This window comes from Puma concolor, chromosome F2 (genome assembly GCF_028749965.1).
Source record: "Puma concolor isolate L17-30 chromosome F2, mPumCon1.1.hap2, whole genome shotgun sequence".
NCBI lineage: Eukaryota > Metazoa > Chordata > Mammalia > Carnivora > Felidae > Puma > Puma concolor.
The window spans coordinates 25,687,984-25,706,233 of record NC_141684.1 but is presented as its reverse complement, the minus strand read 5'-3'; the positions used below and the strand labels follow the sequence as shown (position 1 = coordinate 25,706,233).

Genomic DNA, 18,250 nt, shown 5'->3' with positions numbered 1-18,250 from the left:
TCATCAGTTCATGGACATTTGGGCTCTTTCCATAATTTGGCTATTGTTGATAGCACTGCTATAAACATTGGGATGCATGTGCTCCTTCAAATCAGCCCTACTCTATCCTTTGGATAAATTCCTAGTACTGCAATTTCTGGATCACAGGTAATTATATTTTGGGGGAAACTCTAATTAATTTTGGGGAACCTGTAATTAATTTGGGGGGAACCTCTAGAGTGACTGCACCTGATTGCATTGTCACCAACACTGCAAAAAGGTTCCCTTTTCTCCATATCCTCACCAACATCTATTTTTTCCTGAGTTGTTCATTTTAGCCACTCTAGCCATTTTAGCCACCAGTGTGAGGTGGTATCTCAACGTGGTTTTGATTTGTATTTCCCTAATGATGAGCAATGTTGAGCATCTTTTCATGTGTCTGTTTGGCATTTGGATGTCTTCTTTGGAAAAGTGTCTATTCATGACTTTTTCCCATTTCTTCACTGCATTATTGTTTTTTGGGTGTTGAGTTTGGAAAGTTCTTTATAGTTTTTTTGATACTAACCCTTTATCTGATATGTCATTTGCAAATGTCTTCTCCAATTCTTTAGGATGACTTTTAGTTTTGTTGATTGTTTCCTTCACTGTGCTGAAGCTTTTTAGCTTGATGAGGTCCCAATAGTTCATTTTTGCTTTTATTTACCTTGCTTTCAGAGACATGTCAAGTATGAAGTTGCTGTGGCCCAGGTCAAAGAGGTTGCTGCCTGTTTTCTAGGACTTTGATGGTTTCCTGTCTCACATTTAGGACTTTCATCCATTTTTTAATTTATTTTTGCTTATGATGTAAGAAAGTGGTCCAGTTTCATTCTTCTACATGTTATAAAATCGATGTACAGAAATCAGTTTCATTTCTATACACCAATAATGAAGCAACAGAAAGAGATATTAAGGAATCAATCCCATTTACAATTGCACCAAAAACATAAAATACCTAGGAATAAACCAAACCAAAGAAGTAAAAGGTATGTACTCTGAAAACTATAGAAAGCTTATGAAGGAAATTGAAGAATACACAAATAAATGAAAAAACATTCCATGCTCATGGATTAGAAGAACAAATATTGTTAAAATGTCAATACTATCCAAAGCAATCTACACATTCAATGTAATCCCAATCAAAATAGCACCAGCATTCTTCACAGGGCTAGAACAAACAATCCTAAAATTTGTATGGAACCACAAAAGATCCTGAATATCCAAAGTAATGTTGACAAAGAAAACCAAAGCTGATGGCATCACAATCCTGGACTTTAGCCTGTATTACATACAAAGCTATAATCATCAAAATAGTATGGTATCGGCAAAAAACAGACACGTAGACCAATGGAATAGAATAGAGAGCCCAGAAATGGACCCACAAATATATGGCCAACTACTCTTGAACAAAGTAGGAAAGAGTATCCAATGGAAAAAAGATAGTCTCTTTATATAATGATGCTCAGAGAACTGGACAGCATCAAAAATTATTTTTTTAATCAAGCATATAGTATATTTTCTTATAAGCTACCAATTATAACAACTTATCACAATGTATGGTATTTGAATGTATGAAACACACAAAAAATATTTCACATATAATTAGAATCTTAAATTATCACTGTCTCAAACTTCATTCTAACATTCAAAATAAAAATGATAATTATAGCAATTGACATACACAATACATTTAGCAACATATATGAAAGAAAGAAATTCAATGTGAAACGAGAAGTTTAATAATTCAATTTCTGGGGAATAGAATACAATCTTCAACATTATCCTATTTTTTCCACATGAGGCACAAAGATTAAATAGTTTGTATATCACTGGTTCTAGCAATTTTTCATGTTTATCTTAATATTCCTTTTATCCTATATGAGCGGTTTTATGTTTTTAAAAATACTTCATAAAGAAACTATTTACTTCAAGAAAGTAAAGATTTTTCAGCAAAGAAAATATGCTTAAAAGAAAAATAATGTTACCTAACATTTATGGCTTTTTCAAAGTAAAGTCCTTAAATTTCACTAAATCTTACCTTTTCCAGGTAAATATCAATTAATATCACAAGTTCTAAGTGGTTAAACATAGCCTACGTCTGCCCTTTAAGACACTGAGTGGCATTTTAATTCTTGGAAAGTGGGAGATGCATTAAATTTGTCCTCACTACTGATGAAATTATTAGATATCCTATATATCAGGTGAGTTTTACAAGCATGTAGTAACTACTTTCCATATGCCAACAGGCATGTTTGCAAAATAAGTAAAATCGATTCTATACCCTTAAGCTTCTCATAGCCTAGTGTGAGCAAAATCACACAAAATGGTAATATATAGTATTGTGGCAAGGTGTGTACATATCTGAGCACATAGAAAAAACATCATTGAACATTTTGGGCTCAATTCTAGATTCCCTAAATGACTTTCCAGAAATGATTAAGGCTTGCACCAAGTCTGGAAGTATAAGAAATTCATGGGTCACAAAGGTGTGTACAGGTGTTCAGGGCATAAGAGACAGAGATGTACTGTAGAAGAGTTTAAATAGCATAGCACATGTAGAAATTTAATTCATGTTCATGTGACTATTTTATGAATTAAGGTAATAGGTGAGAAACAATACTGGAAAACCATGTAGCTGTGGAGGTTGTGTATGCTACACTGTGCTGAAATATTGAAAAGTCTGAAAGCATTTACAAATTGATAGTACTATTGAAGCTTTGTTGTGAGCACCATGAAAGTGATTTATATCTTCCTGGATAATAGAGGTAAAACAACTCAAAATTTAATAAACTCTTGTTTAAAGCCATCCACATATTTATTATAATACTGTATCCTTTAACTTCATTCTGTAGATGATATTTATGAAAAAGGTGTCATTCTCTAATTTGGGATTTTGAACACTTCCAACTCTTTAAAAGGGAGAAAAGACAATCATGACTTAGAAGGTCAGTTTAGGATTAGGATGTTTCTGTGCCTAAGTAGGTTGACTATGAAATGTGAAAGGCAAAAGATTTGAATTTGATCAAGAGGAGAAAATGTCTTTACATGTATGACATCTGTGGGTTTTTTTAATGTAATATCTTTCATTTATTCTTAGAAGTATTTAAGGTGATGATCCATTAACTTCTTTTATGAACCCAACTTACCTTTATTGCTACCAACCTGTTTAATATATGTGATTTAATTACATAAATGTCTCTTGCTACAATTCAACTGTCTGGTCAGAAGTATAATTAACTTGATCCTAGATTATAAACCCTTCATGAAATTTCATGGTACTGCAATTTAAATTTTTAAAGCTTAGGAATTGAAAAGAACCCCTAAAATTAAAAATCACTAATGTCATTTTTTTTGTTCTCAAGGATAAACTTTTAGTAAACATCTGTGACAGATAGTTAAACAGAATAGTAAGTAGTATAAATATTCATTTGTATGTCAAGTATTTAAAAAGGACAAAGAATATATAGGTCACATATAATATACATAAGAATGGTGGCTCTTGGGTGGTTCAGCCCTTTGAGCATCCAACTATTGATTTTCGCTCAGGTCATGATCCCAGTGTTCTGGGATCAGGTCTGCACTGAGTGTGGAACCTAAAAGTAAGATTCTCTCTCTCTCCCACAGCCCCTCTCCCCCACTTGCACTCTCTCTCTCTCTCTTTCAAATAAGTAAATAAATAAATAAGAATACATTTCAGCTTTTATGTTCATATTGTTTTAATATACATTATCAGTAATTTTTATTTTTTAATACTCTTTGTACTAAACTCTATGTGATCATATCCATTTAACTATAAATGGAATTACGGTTTATAGTTAGATATAAAATGTCTCGAAAATGTATATGGTTTACATTTGTAGATAATTTAAACATATCTTTATGGGTTTACATTTGTAGGTCTGGTTTACATTTGTAGATGATTTAAACATATTTTTATGGGTTTACATTTGTAGGTCATTTAAGCATATTTTTATATTAACCTGAATTTTTTGTTAAATTATTGCTCATTACATTTTTCATATAATTTTCTAGGGTGAGAAAATACTTGTAAAATGTTTAGCACTGTGATTGGCCCAAAGAAATAACTCAGTAAATGTTACCTAGTAATAGTAGTGTTATTAGCCAAATTTTTGTACTTCTGAATTAAAATGTGAAAATGATTTAACTGGATATTTTCTAAAGGTGAACATTTTAACCCTATGTTTTCTTAATTACTTGGTCATACAGATCAATAATCATTAAGGCATAACAACTACCTTGTGTTTGAAGTGAGTTTTCAAGACTGCAATTTTAAGTCTGTTTCTGATCATTGAATTGGCTCACTGATTATGCTGAAATTATTTATTGAGATTCTCATAAACATTAGAGTAACCACTATCATATATATAATATTTATATATACATGATCCACAATATGCTTTCATTATATTACTTTGTTTCCACAATAAATTATTCTAAAAGGGTAAAATATCCCATAGTATGTAACTATATGCTCTTTTACCTATAAAGAATGATTATGCATCTTTGAAGCAAAATGCAAAATAATTCTATTACACAGAATAGCTTTTTAGTAGAAACTGGAATATATTTTGAGTTGTTTGGCAGATTTAGAAAAGATATAAGCACATTTCTCATTGTGTGTTCTGTAGAACACAGATCTTAATCAGGTTTATCTCAATGAAATTTTGAAACATGGTTATATGACTATCCAACATGGTATACATTAGTTTTTCTCAAATTTATTGTTTCATAGAACACTATTTTACTCATTTATTTTTATTAACATAAACAAATGAAACAAAAGTCCTGTAAAACAGACTTTGGGAAATAGTGACAAGATATAGAGGTGTATGATAGACAGTAATGAGAAAAGATAAAGATATATACAGCTAGTTTTAATGGGGAAATTTTCCACAGAAATTTAACAACTCACAACTTGGACTTCAAGAAGTTTAAAAGAAAAATGTTTCAAGTCAACCTGATCAAAATTTAGGAAACAGGGACAGTTTTTAAGTAAATGGGCTGTAATAGGACAATAAAGGATTTTAAAAACTGGGTTCTGTGAAGATCAGAGACTGACTTACATTTATCATTTATTTATTCTATTTTGGATTTGCAATTGGAATTGAAATGCATATTCTAGGACTTCACTCCACAGTGTGATTCAGGATATGTAATTGGAGCTAAGAATTCTATATTTTACATTTTAACAAATTATCCAGATGGTTCTGATATGTGTGGTCCAGTGTCGGCAGATTGAGAAACACAGATAAATTCACAACTATTAGTAATAAATGGAAATCTCATAAATTCTAATACACAAGGACGAGATTTAAGGACATTTTAAAAGATTAAGATGAAAGGTAAACCATAAGAAATACAGTCAACGGTATTCTAATAGGGTTGTATGGTGACAGATGGTAACTATACGTGTGATGAGCACAGCGTCTATAAGCTTGTTGGATCACTATGTTGTACACCTGAAACTAATGTAACAGCATGTCTCAACCACACTTTAATTAAAAAAAACTGTAAATGATTATATACAGGAAAATGGAATGAAAATAAATGAGATTCAGATATTAGGATCATCTGAAAAATAAAATGAAAACATAAAAAATCATGCAGGTGTAAATTTAGAGGAAATGTCCGGATTAGTAGATTCAGTAGGGTCCAGAGTTGGAATTTGAGGTAATTGTGGTATGATAGCTTGGATACAAAACGTAGGGGTGTTGGGGCACCTGAGTGCTTAGCCAATTAAGCCACCCACTATTGATTTTGGCTCAGGTGATGATCTTACAGGTTGTGGAATCAAGTCCTGCTGTTAGGCTCTGCGCTGACAGCAGAGCCTGCTTTGGATTCTTTCTCCCTCTCTCTCTGCCCCTCGCCCACTTACATTACCACGCGCACGCACGCCTATCCCCTCACCCCCCAAAGTAAATAACCAAACATTAAAAAAACGTAAGGGTGTGAAAAACGGGCTTTGAAACTTCTAACTACATTTCCTGGACGTCACTGTATGACAGTCCTGCCTTATCTGCAGTCTCACTTTCTGCAGATTCGCTATCGTCGGTTTAGGTTACCTGGCGTGAACTGTGGTCTCTGAGCCAACGGTCCTTCTGACGAATCATCAGAGGTTCAATTGTAGCATAACTCTACACTACAGTGCCTACGTCATTCCCCTCACTTGGTCACGTAGGCATTCTATCATCTCACAGCGTCATAAGGAAGGTGAGTATAGTACAATATTTTGAGAGAGCGAGCGCCGCAGTTCACGTAACTTTAGTTACAGTATATTAGTATAATTATTCATTTTATTGTTAACTTCTTACTATGCCTAATTTATAAAGTAAACTTTAGTATGTACGTGTAAGAGAAAATGAAGTATATACAGAGTTTGGTACTATCCACGTTTTTAGGCATTCACTGTGGGGCCTGGAACATAGCCAAGAGGATATGAGAATGAGAGGCCACCACACCTGCTGGCCTTGACAGTGTCGTTGGCCATGGTTAAATTAATAACAACTCAGAGCTACTCCCTCTAGAAAATGTTAACTAGTGTGGTAGGGTAAATGACGCCCATCTTCTCTCCCCTCCCACCTGTTACCTCCCAATATCTCTCGAACTGCTGACTATGTCACAGGACATGACAAAAAGAACCTTGCAAATGTAATTAAGCTTAGCAAATTTTACATGGGGAAGGGGAAATCAGAGAGATTTCAACAATGAGAAAGATACGGTGCAGCAGTTGCTGGCTTTCACACTTAGAGCCCAAGAACAAGGAAGAGAGAGGTCTTTAGGACCAATGGGCACTAGTTTCTTTCCAGAGCCTTCTGATAAGAGACCAACCAGCTGACATTTTTATTTCAGCCTTGCGAGACCCTGAACGGAGAAACTAGCAGAGATCACCAGGACTTCTCAGCTCCAGGACTGTGAGTTAGTATATTTTTGTTTTAAGATGCTAAATTTGTGTTAATTGTTAAGTACCAATAGAAAGCTAGTAAACATGGTGGAAGGTACTATCACAAATCAATGCTTGAAGATGTTCTGCAGCATGAATACCAATCCCTCAATACTATATGGACGTCTAATACCTTATATTTTAAGTCAGGACCTCCAAAACATTTAAGTGTCATAAAGATATATGAATACATTTTTACAAAGCAGAAAAGACAGAAATTTAATGTTGTGCATCTCGAAAGAATGGAGAGCTTTGAAAATAGTTTTGAGTGTATTTCATGACACTTGAAAAGCAGAAAAGACAGAAATTTAATGTTGTGCATCTAGAAAGAATAGAGAGCTTTGAAAATAGTTTTGAGTGTATTTCATGACACTTGACAGCCAAACCAGAAAACTCGGCAACATCTTAACTCATGTTCCAAGCTACTACATTTTTAGTATACTTAGTACTTACTGAAAGAATCAACCAGCCTAAAATATATTTATATTTTTATGAACAGAGTACGGGTTTTCTATTAAGGAGCCTCTAATGGAAAATTATTGTATTACTAACTCCTTCAATATTGCCAAAATTATACTTAAAATTAAACCTTTGTGTTTGTAGTGTTTTAAACTATGAATTAAGTTGCCAAGATAAAATACTCAATTATTGTGAAATCACCTTAGAAAAATAAGGATTATTACTAGCACAACGGAGGAAAATAAGTGTTAGAACGCAGCCTCCACTGCTAGACAAAAGATAGTTAAGAAATGTATTAGGTAGAAAATAGTGTAAAAACTGCTGTGATGTGTCATTATTTAGGGTATAAAAGGGAGAAAATATTTTTACTCATTTGTTTGCTAGAGGATTTTTTTTCTAGTGAGAAAGATAGCACTAAGATGAAATGTTTGTTTTAAAACTTTCCTCGCATGCAAACTGTTAACCTTTATACTAAAGCAAGTCTACTTTATATCTGTTTTCCAGTGTGCTCTTTAAACATATCATATTTTGAATTATAATGTGCTTTAGAAAGTAACCACCCCTGCTACTGTATTTATGTATCTGTTATGATAATTTTACATCTCGTGTGATGCATTCTGGTAATATGGTCCCCTTGGGAGGTGAGTTGATATCTGATATGCTATTCCTGTAGGTAGGGAGGGAGTCTTCCCTAAACTAGGTGCAACTTAAAGAAGTAATTACAAGTCCATGAACTCCATCTAAGACCTTTGGGAATGGAGTATTTTTACCGTCAGAATTTTTTTCACATTGTAAATAGGGAACACATGCAGATTCTATACATTTTTAACGCCATCAGCAGAGCCTGTGGTACACTGAATTATCAAACAATCTTTGCAGAATGAAACTTGAGTACCCACACTATGTGGGATAAATAGAGGTTATTAGTGGCCTCCAGTTAGTTCCGGTCAGGTTTTGATGCCAAAATGAGTTTGTACCAACTTCCAGGTAAAACCTTAGTGTCAAGAACTTCTTGGTTTTCCTTTATGGTTTTAGGTATTTAGGTATGGTTTTAGGTAACACTTTATGGTTTTAGGGATTATGGATATGTGGAACTGTAAAGTCTGGCTTAGAATGGAAGACATAAACTCATGTCTCTTAATAGACTGTTTTTCTTGACTCTTAACTTGCAGAGAAGACAGATTACCAGGTTATTTTCTGGCAGAGAGGCAAAATACACAGGAAAATAGGGTGGAGTCTGATGCCTGAATCTCAAATCATACCTAATTTCCTGTTACTCTCATATTCGGTTCACTTTTGGGAATGTCTAACCCCATAATCGTTTCATGGTCTCATCTCCTAAGAAGACTTAAGGGAAAGATTTTCCTCTCTTCAGGTACACTGCAAGTGAAACATTAAAGCCTACCAATTCCATCATTTTATTGTATGTTGATGATTAACGTGACCCTCAGGATAAGATTTGAGCTAACAGGATAAATAATATTTTCCTGTCTGGTGATTCTTCTACCATTTCCACCCCAGAGAAGTTTGGTTTGACTCAATTACACTGGGCAGTGGTCATTTTATGTTAATATCACTTACCTTCATAATATACTTTAAACCCATGAGCGCTAACTGCAAAATCACTGGTCAAACGTAGTGAGAACACAGATTTGGTACTTGTCACTGGCGGTGGCAGATGGAATCCTGTTAACCTAAAAACATAAACGAAATTAATTGTTAGTGTTATAGACATTTTACCTAATAGAGTTGAAAGAGCATTAAAAGTCATTTTATCAAATCCCCAAGCTTTGTATAAATAAGTGTGTATGTGTGTGTATGTGAGGGTTTATAAACAAATTTATGTTGATTAAAGCTCACTCATCAAAAACAATTCCTGTAGGTATATATATGGTTATTTACATATATATGAATGTGCATAACTATCGTATCTAGTACATATGTCATCTATATGAAAATACTGATCAATTTAGACTTTGGGAAATGAATTGTGAGAGTGTGTGTGTTTAGGTATCTTTTGCTCCTGATTTTAACAACTGAATATGCAGAGATATTTTTGTCAATAAATTTTTTTCCTGATAGTTTAGAATATATAAAAAGAGTGGTATTTACTAAAATTTAATATTAAAGGAAAAATGTGATCCAGATATGACATCTTGAAACTGAAGAGTCTACAAATGATGTGATTTTTTTTGCTTTATCATATTCTAAAATTTCAATTAGTTCTATTAAAACTAATAGATGCAAATTGCTTTTTGGTTATATTGCATATTTTATAAAACAAATATTTAATTTTTTACCAAAATGTAGTGCTTATTTTGCTAATACTTTATTGGATATAGTTACAAGCTTGGTTATGTAATTAATTTACAACTGATACTTTTTCTAAACCAGAAAAGAGAAATTAAGAATTAAAGAAAACCACATACATGGAATATAGTTTTTCTAAAATTAATGAAAGTACATACTTTTAATTTTTCTATGAATTGCCTTTTATGTTCTTTATCATGTTTATTATTAATATTAGAATAAGAATTAGTAATTTTATGCAATGGAATTATACCTTTTTAAATACACAGTAATTGCTATTTTTGCCCAACATTGTACAGGATTAATCTACATTGAAATTACCATATATTTCATTGCTGTATAACAGTAACTCTCATTTGTCTCAGGTGTGCTTATACTCTAAAAATTATTAAGAACCCCAAAAAGATTTTGTGGGGTTTATCAACATGTGCCATATTTAAATTTTTTTTAAGGTTTTGTTTATTTTTGAGAGAGACCGACAGACAGAATGTGAGTAGCACTGGGCCAGAGAGAGAGGGAGACACAGAATCTGAATCAGGCTCCAGGCTCCAAGCTGTCAGCACAACCTGACGTGGGCTTGAGCCCACGAAACGTGAGATCATGACCTGAACCAAAATCAGTTGCTCAACTGACTGAGCCATCCAGGTGCCCCAATATTTAAAATAAAACTGAGAACTGTTTTTTACGTGTGCATTTGTTACTTAATTTAAAAATAACCAGAATAGGCACATTACATGTTTACGTCAATCATATTTCAATTCAAGATAAGTATCTTTTCCAAAACAAAAATGAAAAGAATGCCTTGTATTTTGTTTTTTAGAAATCTTTTTAATATCTGGTCTATTAGCAGAAATTATTTGGATTCTCAAATCTACTTCTTTATTCAATATTTTGGATTACATTATTTTGGTTGATGGATATGAAGAACTCTGGCCTCACTTAAGTGTGTGGTTGGAAAAGGGAAGCTATTTCTAATAGCCTTTGCAGATTAAAGTGGATGCTCTTTTTTGATACTACACAAAAACTTCACAAGTTAGTTTTGATGTTGAATTTAAGCCATATCAATTAATTGTTGTATTGTGTAGCATTAAAATTCATTGCTTCACCTTGTTCTTATAATGGGTCCTTTTTATCCAGGCAACATTTAACAAGCATTGATCATTTGAGTTAGATCTTCCAAATGTTACATTTTATTATAAACTATCAAAAAATCACATTTATTTTTATTGCTACTGATCTCATTAGAAAAGTCATTAAACTTGGAGAAACTTTAAAGCTTACAGTAATGGATTGAAGCTTTCCAAAATTCTATTTTTTTTTACTTGTAAACTCAGATTTCATCATTAACAACAGATCCTGTCAGTTGTTTTCCCTTGAAGTAACAATTCAGGTTCATTGCATGTGTATATGCGTGGGTGTGGGGATGTGTGTGTGTGTGTGTGTGTGTGTGTGTGTGTGTGTGTGTTTCAAAAAATATATGCCAGACATACAGATGTGATTAACATTTATGTCAGTCACTCCAGTAAAGAGGTGTTCCATGAAAAAGTGGCTAGTTCAGTGATCTTGTAGAACTCCTAAAAGTGCCTAAAGACCTTCAAACATCCATGGATCACATTTTGAGAACCACTGCTGTATAGGAATCTATTGCAATAAATACACCACACTAAATTTATACATTCTACAGTTGATGGGCATTTGGGTTGTCTATGATCAGTCCAGTGTGTTTTCATCAACATTCTTGCAGAAGTTGACTTGTACATACTTATCTGGAAGTTTCTCTAAGGTTTATCAGCATTTAAAACTTTAATTTTTTCTCTTTTTGCTGAGTAAGTTGCATGATTTCCTATTTGGCTCCTGGTTAGAAGTATATCTCTGAAATTATAAACCAATGAGTTGCTTTAGTTATATCTGCTTACCATGTATATCTCATTTGCATTGCAATTGGATAACATTTTCTGTATGAATTGAATCCTTTGAGATTCTCAAGATTTGTTTTATGGGTCAGATATTGTGATTTTTTATTTGCCTAGTTTTCTTATGAAGGAAAATATATTATTTTTCTATTCCTAATCCAAATTAACACAAACTGAATGTGCATTATTATCTCATAGTTATGTGGGGGTTGGTAGACTATAGCTCAACTGGTTCTCTGCTTGGAGTCTCATGAAGCTGAAATCAAAGTGTTAGCTGGGCTGCATTGCTTCTAGAACCTCTGGAGCTATATCTGCTTTCACTTCCAAATTTATAAAGCTGTTGCCAGATTTAAATTCCATGCAGTTGTAGGACTAAGGTCACGTTGGCTTGGGGTCATTCTCAGATTTTAGAGATTGCCTGCATTTCTCAGTTTGTGGCCCCCTTCCTGCTTTTTCAGAGTCAGCAAGGGCAGTGTGAGTTCTCTTTCTTCAAATATTTAGTCTTTCCTTCCACTTCGTCCTTCTGCTGCCTCTTCTTCTGCCTCCAGATGGAGAGAGTTCTCAACTTTTACATGCTCATGTAATTAGTTTGTGTTCAAATTGATAATTCAGATATTTTCCTATTATAACATCTGTCTCGATCCCATTTGTAGAGTTATTTTTGCCATGCAATTTAACATCTTCATCCATTCCCAGAGAACCATTATTCTAGGATCACTCTGGCTACTGTAATGAGTATTTATCATTGGCTAGGAGCAGTATTTAGTATATCTTTTAGATAGATTTGTTAATCATGTTCAGGTGTTCTCTTTGCTAACTATAATTTAAAAATCTGATAGACTAGTTGATGAAAGAGATATGCTAAAATCTCACAATATGATTGTAGTTTTTATAGTTTTCCTTGTAGTTATGTCCATTTTAAAATATATTTGGGGGCTGCATTATTAGGTGTGTACAGTTTAAATGATTATATTTCCTAGTAAATTGAATATTTTGTCTTTATGAAGTGCTACTATATTTCTTTTTTTTTTTTTTAATTTTTTTTTCAACGTTTTTATTTATTTTTGGGACAGAGAGAGACAGAGCATGAACGGGGGAGGGGCAGAGAGAGAGGGAGACACAGAATCTGAAACAGGCTCCAGGCTCCGAGCCATCAGCCCAGAGCCCAACGCGGGGCTCGAACTCACGGACCGTGAGATCGTGACCTGGCTGAAGTCGGACGCTTAACCGACTGCGCCACCCAGGCGCCCCTATATTTCTAATAATCTGATCGTAAACTTTATCTTGATACTCATAAATCTATAACTTAATTTATTAGAATTAATCTAGATCATCTTTTAATCTTCAATGTTTTTGTATCCTTGTTTTTTAAAATATGTCACTTATAACCAGAATATACTAGGCTATAGTTTCAAATACATAAAAGATTATATGGGGAACTGGGGTGGCTCAGTTGGTTGAATGTCCAAGTCTTGATTTAAGATTTTTTTTTACTTTTTAATGTTTATTTTTGAGAGAGAACACAAGTGGGGGAGGGGGCAAAGAAGGAGGCAGAGAATCTGAAGCAGGCTACTTTCTGTTAGTGCAAAGCCCGATGTGGGACTCAAACCCATGAACCATGAGATCATGACCTGAGCCAAAGTCAGACACTCAACTGACTGAGCCACCCAGGCACCCCTAAAATATGCCATTTATACCAGCATATACTAGGCTATGCTTTTATATACATCAAAGATTACAGATAAATAAGATCTTAAAAAACAAAAGAAATTGCCACAGCCATTCCAGCCTTCAGCAACCACCACCCTGACCAGTCAGCAGCCATCAACATAGTGGCAAGACTCTCGACTAGCACAAGATTATGACTCACTGAAAGCTCAGAGATTGGTTAGCATTTTTAAATAATAAAGCGTTTTTTAAATTAAAATATTTAATGTCCATTTTTTAACATAATGCATACTTAATAGATTACAGTTTACAGGGTAAATACAGTTTTATATGCACTGGGAAATGAAAGAAGTTCATTTGACTTGCTTTATTGTGATATTCACTTTATTTCAGTGGTCTATAACCAAAACCCCAGTAAATTTCTGTTGTATGTCTATACTTTATAAGACTTCGTTTTGTAAGTTAGTATTTCTGTGTGGAGTTATTTATTAAGCATCTTTCTTTCTCCTTTGGATGCTAACCTTTCTGAAGTCATTCCTTGTAACTCACTAGTTTATCAGCAGTGCTTTCATGAAGTATCTATCATGTAGGAGGGCCCTCAATAAACAGCTGTTAAGTTCATGAATTTGGGTGGTAGGAGAGTGTGAATGCCATCAGAGCACTTGCTTTTTCAAACAAAAAAACTGTGTTCTTAGAACAGCATTCTCAAAAATCATAAAAATGTCAAGGGACTCCAATTGTTAAGAAAATTCAGGTAGTCTACATAGACATTCCTGTTGACTAAGACATAATTTTCACCATAATAGTAACCTCAAAAGTTGAAAGGAGATTGTGTATCTTAGGCACCTCTATTTGAAGTATTTTTCAGGATATAACTATATAGTTTTAAAACTTACTTTTCAGGTAAAGCTAATATGATTTTTATCTTTAATATGAACTATGAATTATAATATTTAAATATACATGTATTGTACTTGAAATTAACATGTTTTCTAGGTAATCTAGAAATCACAGTCTTTTATGGATAAGTATGATCTTTTTCCATCAATCATTTGTACTGATTCAGATATTTGTGAAATTTGGTGTTTTGCATATATTGTTAATTCATTGAATTATAAATTATATTTCCTCGTATTGATGTATTTTAAAACTGCATAGTGAATGGCATTTTATGTTCCTTTGAAAAGAACACCATAGTGAAACTCTATTTTCTCTGACTTACAATTGAAGAAATCACAGTTCGAAAATGATCAGTAAATAGTTCAAATTCATACTGCTGGTGAGCAGTGGCGCAAAGAAGTAAACCCATAACTGTTCTAACTCCAGTGCATTTCTTTTCCAGTAGTGATTTTTACCATAAAGAATGTGATTTTTTCATGAGGGCAGTACATATTTAATTCATTTTTGTTTCTTCACAATGCCTGCATAAATTTCTTAACAGATATTTGGAATAGATAAGAACATAATTTTACCCACATGATGGCTTTAAGTAGTTGATACTGGTAAAAACTGTGTCACAATTTTAAGGTCATTAAATTAAAGGCCAGGAAGGTAATATGGAATGCCCATCTGTAGTTGTTGATGCATTTACAGCTAATATCACTAGTGGTTAGCAAAGAGATTTTCCTAGTGGAAAACTAAGTAAGATTAGTCAGCAAATATATCAGCAAATCCTAGAATGATGCAATGTAAATTTCCTTCAGATACTATTTTTTTAAATGTTAAAAATTGAGAAAAATTGGCTGAGGATTGAAATGTATTAATTTTTAAATATTTTAAAATGTTTGTTTATTTTTGAGAGAGAGACAGAGTGTGAGTGGGCGTGGGGCAGAGACAGAGGGAGACACAAATACAAAGTAGACTCCAGGCTCTGAGCTGTCAACACAGAGCCTGACGTGGGGCTCTAACCCATGAACTGTTAGATCATGACCTGAGCCAAAGTCAGACGCTTAACCGACTAAGTCACCCAGGTGCTCATGAAATTTATTAATTTTAAGTAGTGACTTTGTTTTATGCTATGAAAACAATCACCATTTTCTACCATCATAAATTTAGCACATATGCACATAAACTCAGATTAAAGAACAATCATGTCCTCTTAAGACATTTAGCTTAATGAAAAATTTATAACATTTCCTCTGTTTTTCATATTTCACTGTTATTTGGTGAATATTTCTCATGGCCCAGGGCTAGTTTATGGCCATTTTTTTTCAGTAGATCCTTTTATGTGACAGAATGGCACACATGTTGTTTATTTTTCATCCTACGTTTTATACTTTCTAATGTATAGCATCTATTCTCCCTGCTTCCTAATCATACATACACCTCAAATATATTTTAACATTTTATTATTTACTAGGCAAAGCATTTATCAGAGGCTGTTGTATGTTTTAAAAATCATGCACTTGAAATGAGTGACCCTGTTACTTCTTATGGTCCCATTTAGATGAAACCAAGCATTCTTTAAGCATTTCCACTTACAAAGATTCAGAAACATTAATGATGTCTCACACTGTATAGAGTAACTAGATTTAGGGAGAATTACATAATGAACTTACATCTTTCCATCAATGACAGGAAACATACTAAAATAATTATTTGGTAATTAATGCAGAATTGGTTTAAATTTAAATTACAAGAAAGTAATTTATAATGTCAATGCATATGCTCTTTGAATAATGGTCTGTTTATTTAAGAATTAAAAAAAAAATAATGACAATGTGCCATTTTATAGTACAACGTAATGGAAACTCTTTTTTTTTTTTTTAATATATGAGATTTATTGTCAAATTGGTTTCCATACAACACCCAGTGCTCATCCCAAAAGGTGCCCTCCTCAATACCCATCACCCACCCTCCCCTCCCTCCCACCCCCCATCAACCCTCAGTTTGTTGTTAGTTTTTAAGCGTCTCTTATTCTTTGGCTCTCTCCCACTCTAACCTCTTTTTTTTTTTTTTTTCTTTTCTTCCCCTCCTCCATGGGTTTCTGTTAAGTTTCTCAGGATCCATGTAAGAGTGAAAACATATGGTATCTGTCTTTCTCTGTATGGCTTATTTCACTTAGCATCACACTCTCCAGTTCCATCCACGTTGCTACAAAGGGCCATATTTCGTTCTTTCTCATTGCCATGTAGTACTCCATTGTGCATATAAACCACAATTTCTTTATCCATTCATCAGTTGATGGACATTTAGGCTCTTGCCATAATTTGGCTATTGTTGAGAGTGCTGCTATAAACATTGCGGTACAAGTGCCCCTATGCATCAGCACTCCTGTATCCCTTGGGTAAATTCCTAGCAGAGCTATTGCTGGGTCATAGGGTAGGTCTATTTTTAATTTTTTGAGGAACCTCCACACTGCTTTCCAGAGTGGCTGCACCAATTTGCATTCCCACCAACAGTGCAAGAGGGTTCCCATTTCTCCACATCCTCGCCAGCATCTATAGTCTCCTGATTTGTTCATTTTGGCCACTCTGACTGGCGTGAGGTGATATCTGAGTGTGGTTTTGATTTGTATTTCCCTGATGAGGAGTGACGTTGAGCATCTTTTCATGTGCCTGTTGGCCATCCGGATGTCTTCTTTAGAGAAGTGTCTATTCATGTTTTCTGCCCATTTCTTCACTGGGTTATTTGTTTTTCGGGTGTGGAGTTTGGTGAGCTCTTTATAGATTTTGGATACTAGCCCTTTGTCCAATATGTCATTTGCAAATATCTTTTCCCATTCCGTTGGTTGCCTTTTAGTTTTGTTGGTTGTTTTCTTTGCTGTGCAGAAGCTTTTTATCTTCATAAGGTCCCAATAGTTCATTTTTGCTTTTAATTCCCTTGCCTTTGGGGATGTGTCGAGTAAGAAATTGCTACGGCTGAGGTCAGAGAGGTCTTTTCCTGCTTTCGCCTCTAGGGTTTTGATGGTTACAAAATCAGTGTACAGAAATCAGTTGCATTCTTATACACTAACAGTGAATCAACAGAAAGACAGATAAAGAAACTGATCCCATTCACAATTGCACCAAGAAGCATAAAATACCTAGGAATAAATCTAACCAAAGATGTAAAAGATCTGTATGCTGAAAACTATAGAAAGCTTATGAAAGAAATTGAAGAAGATATAAAGAAATGGAAAGACATTCCCTGCTCATGGATTGCAAGAATAAATATTGTCAAAATGTCAATACTACCCAAAGCTATGTACACATTCAATGTAATCCCAATCAAAATTGCACCAGCATTCTTCTCGAAAGTAGAATAAGCAATCCTAAAATTTATATGGAACCACAAAAGGCCCTGAATAGCCAAAGTAATTTTGAAGAAGACCAAAGCAGGAGGCATCACAATCCCAGACTTTAGCCTCTACTACAAAGCTGTCATCATCAAGACAGCATGGTATTGGCACAAAAACCGACACAAAGACCAATAGAATAGAATAGAAACCCCAGAACTAGACCCACAAACGTATGGCCAGCTAATCTTTGACAAAGCAGGAAAGAACATCCAATGGAAAAAAGACAGTCTCTTTAACAAATGGTGCTGGGAGAACTGGACAGCAACATGCAGAAGGTTGAAACTAGACCACTTTCTCACACCATTCACAAAAATAAACTCAAAATGGATAAAGGACCTGAATGTGAGACATATGTTTACCAACTTCTAACGAGGTGTTATTTCTAGGAGACTGAGAGTCAAGAATGACTGGATCTGTACTACAACAATGTAATCAAATGCTCCTTAAATACACACACACACATATATATATTTAACATTTTTTATTTTTTTTATGTTTATTTTGAGACAGAGCGTGAGCAGGGGAGGGGCAAAGAGAACGGGAGAGAGAATCCCAAGCAGGTTCCACACTGTCCGTGCAGAGCCCAGTGCTGAGCCTGAACCCACAAACGATGAGATCATGACCTGAGCAGAAATCAAGAGTCAG

The 18,250-nt window shown here is 34.1% G+C and overlaps 1 protein-coding gene across 6 annotated transcripts in view; it reads right to left on the bottom strand.

The window, feature by feature from the left end:
• CSMD3 (CUB and Sushi multiple domains 3) overlaps nt 1–18,250 on the bottom strand; it is a 1,257,965-nt gene that overhangs the window by 1,051,331 nt on the left and 188,384 nt on the right. For all 6 annotated transcript variants that reach the window (XM_086695899.1, XM_086695901.1, XM_086695900.1 and 3 more), the window contains exon 3: nt 9,017–9,129. In XM_086695899.1, coding sequence (XP_086552025.1) covers nt 9,017–9,129 — 113 coding nt within the window. The remainder of the gene's footprint in view (nt 1–9,016; nt 9,130–18,250) is intronic.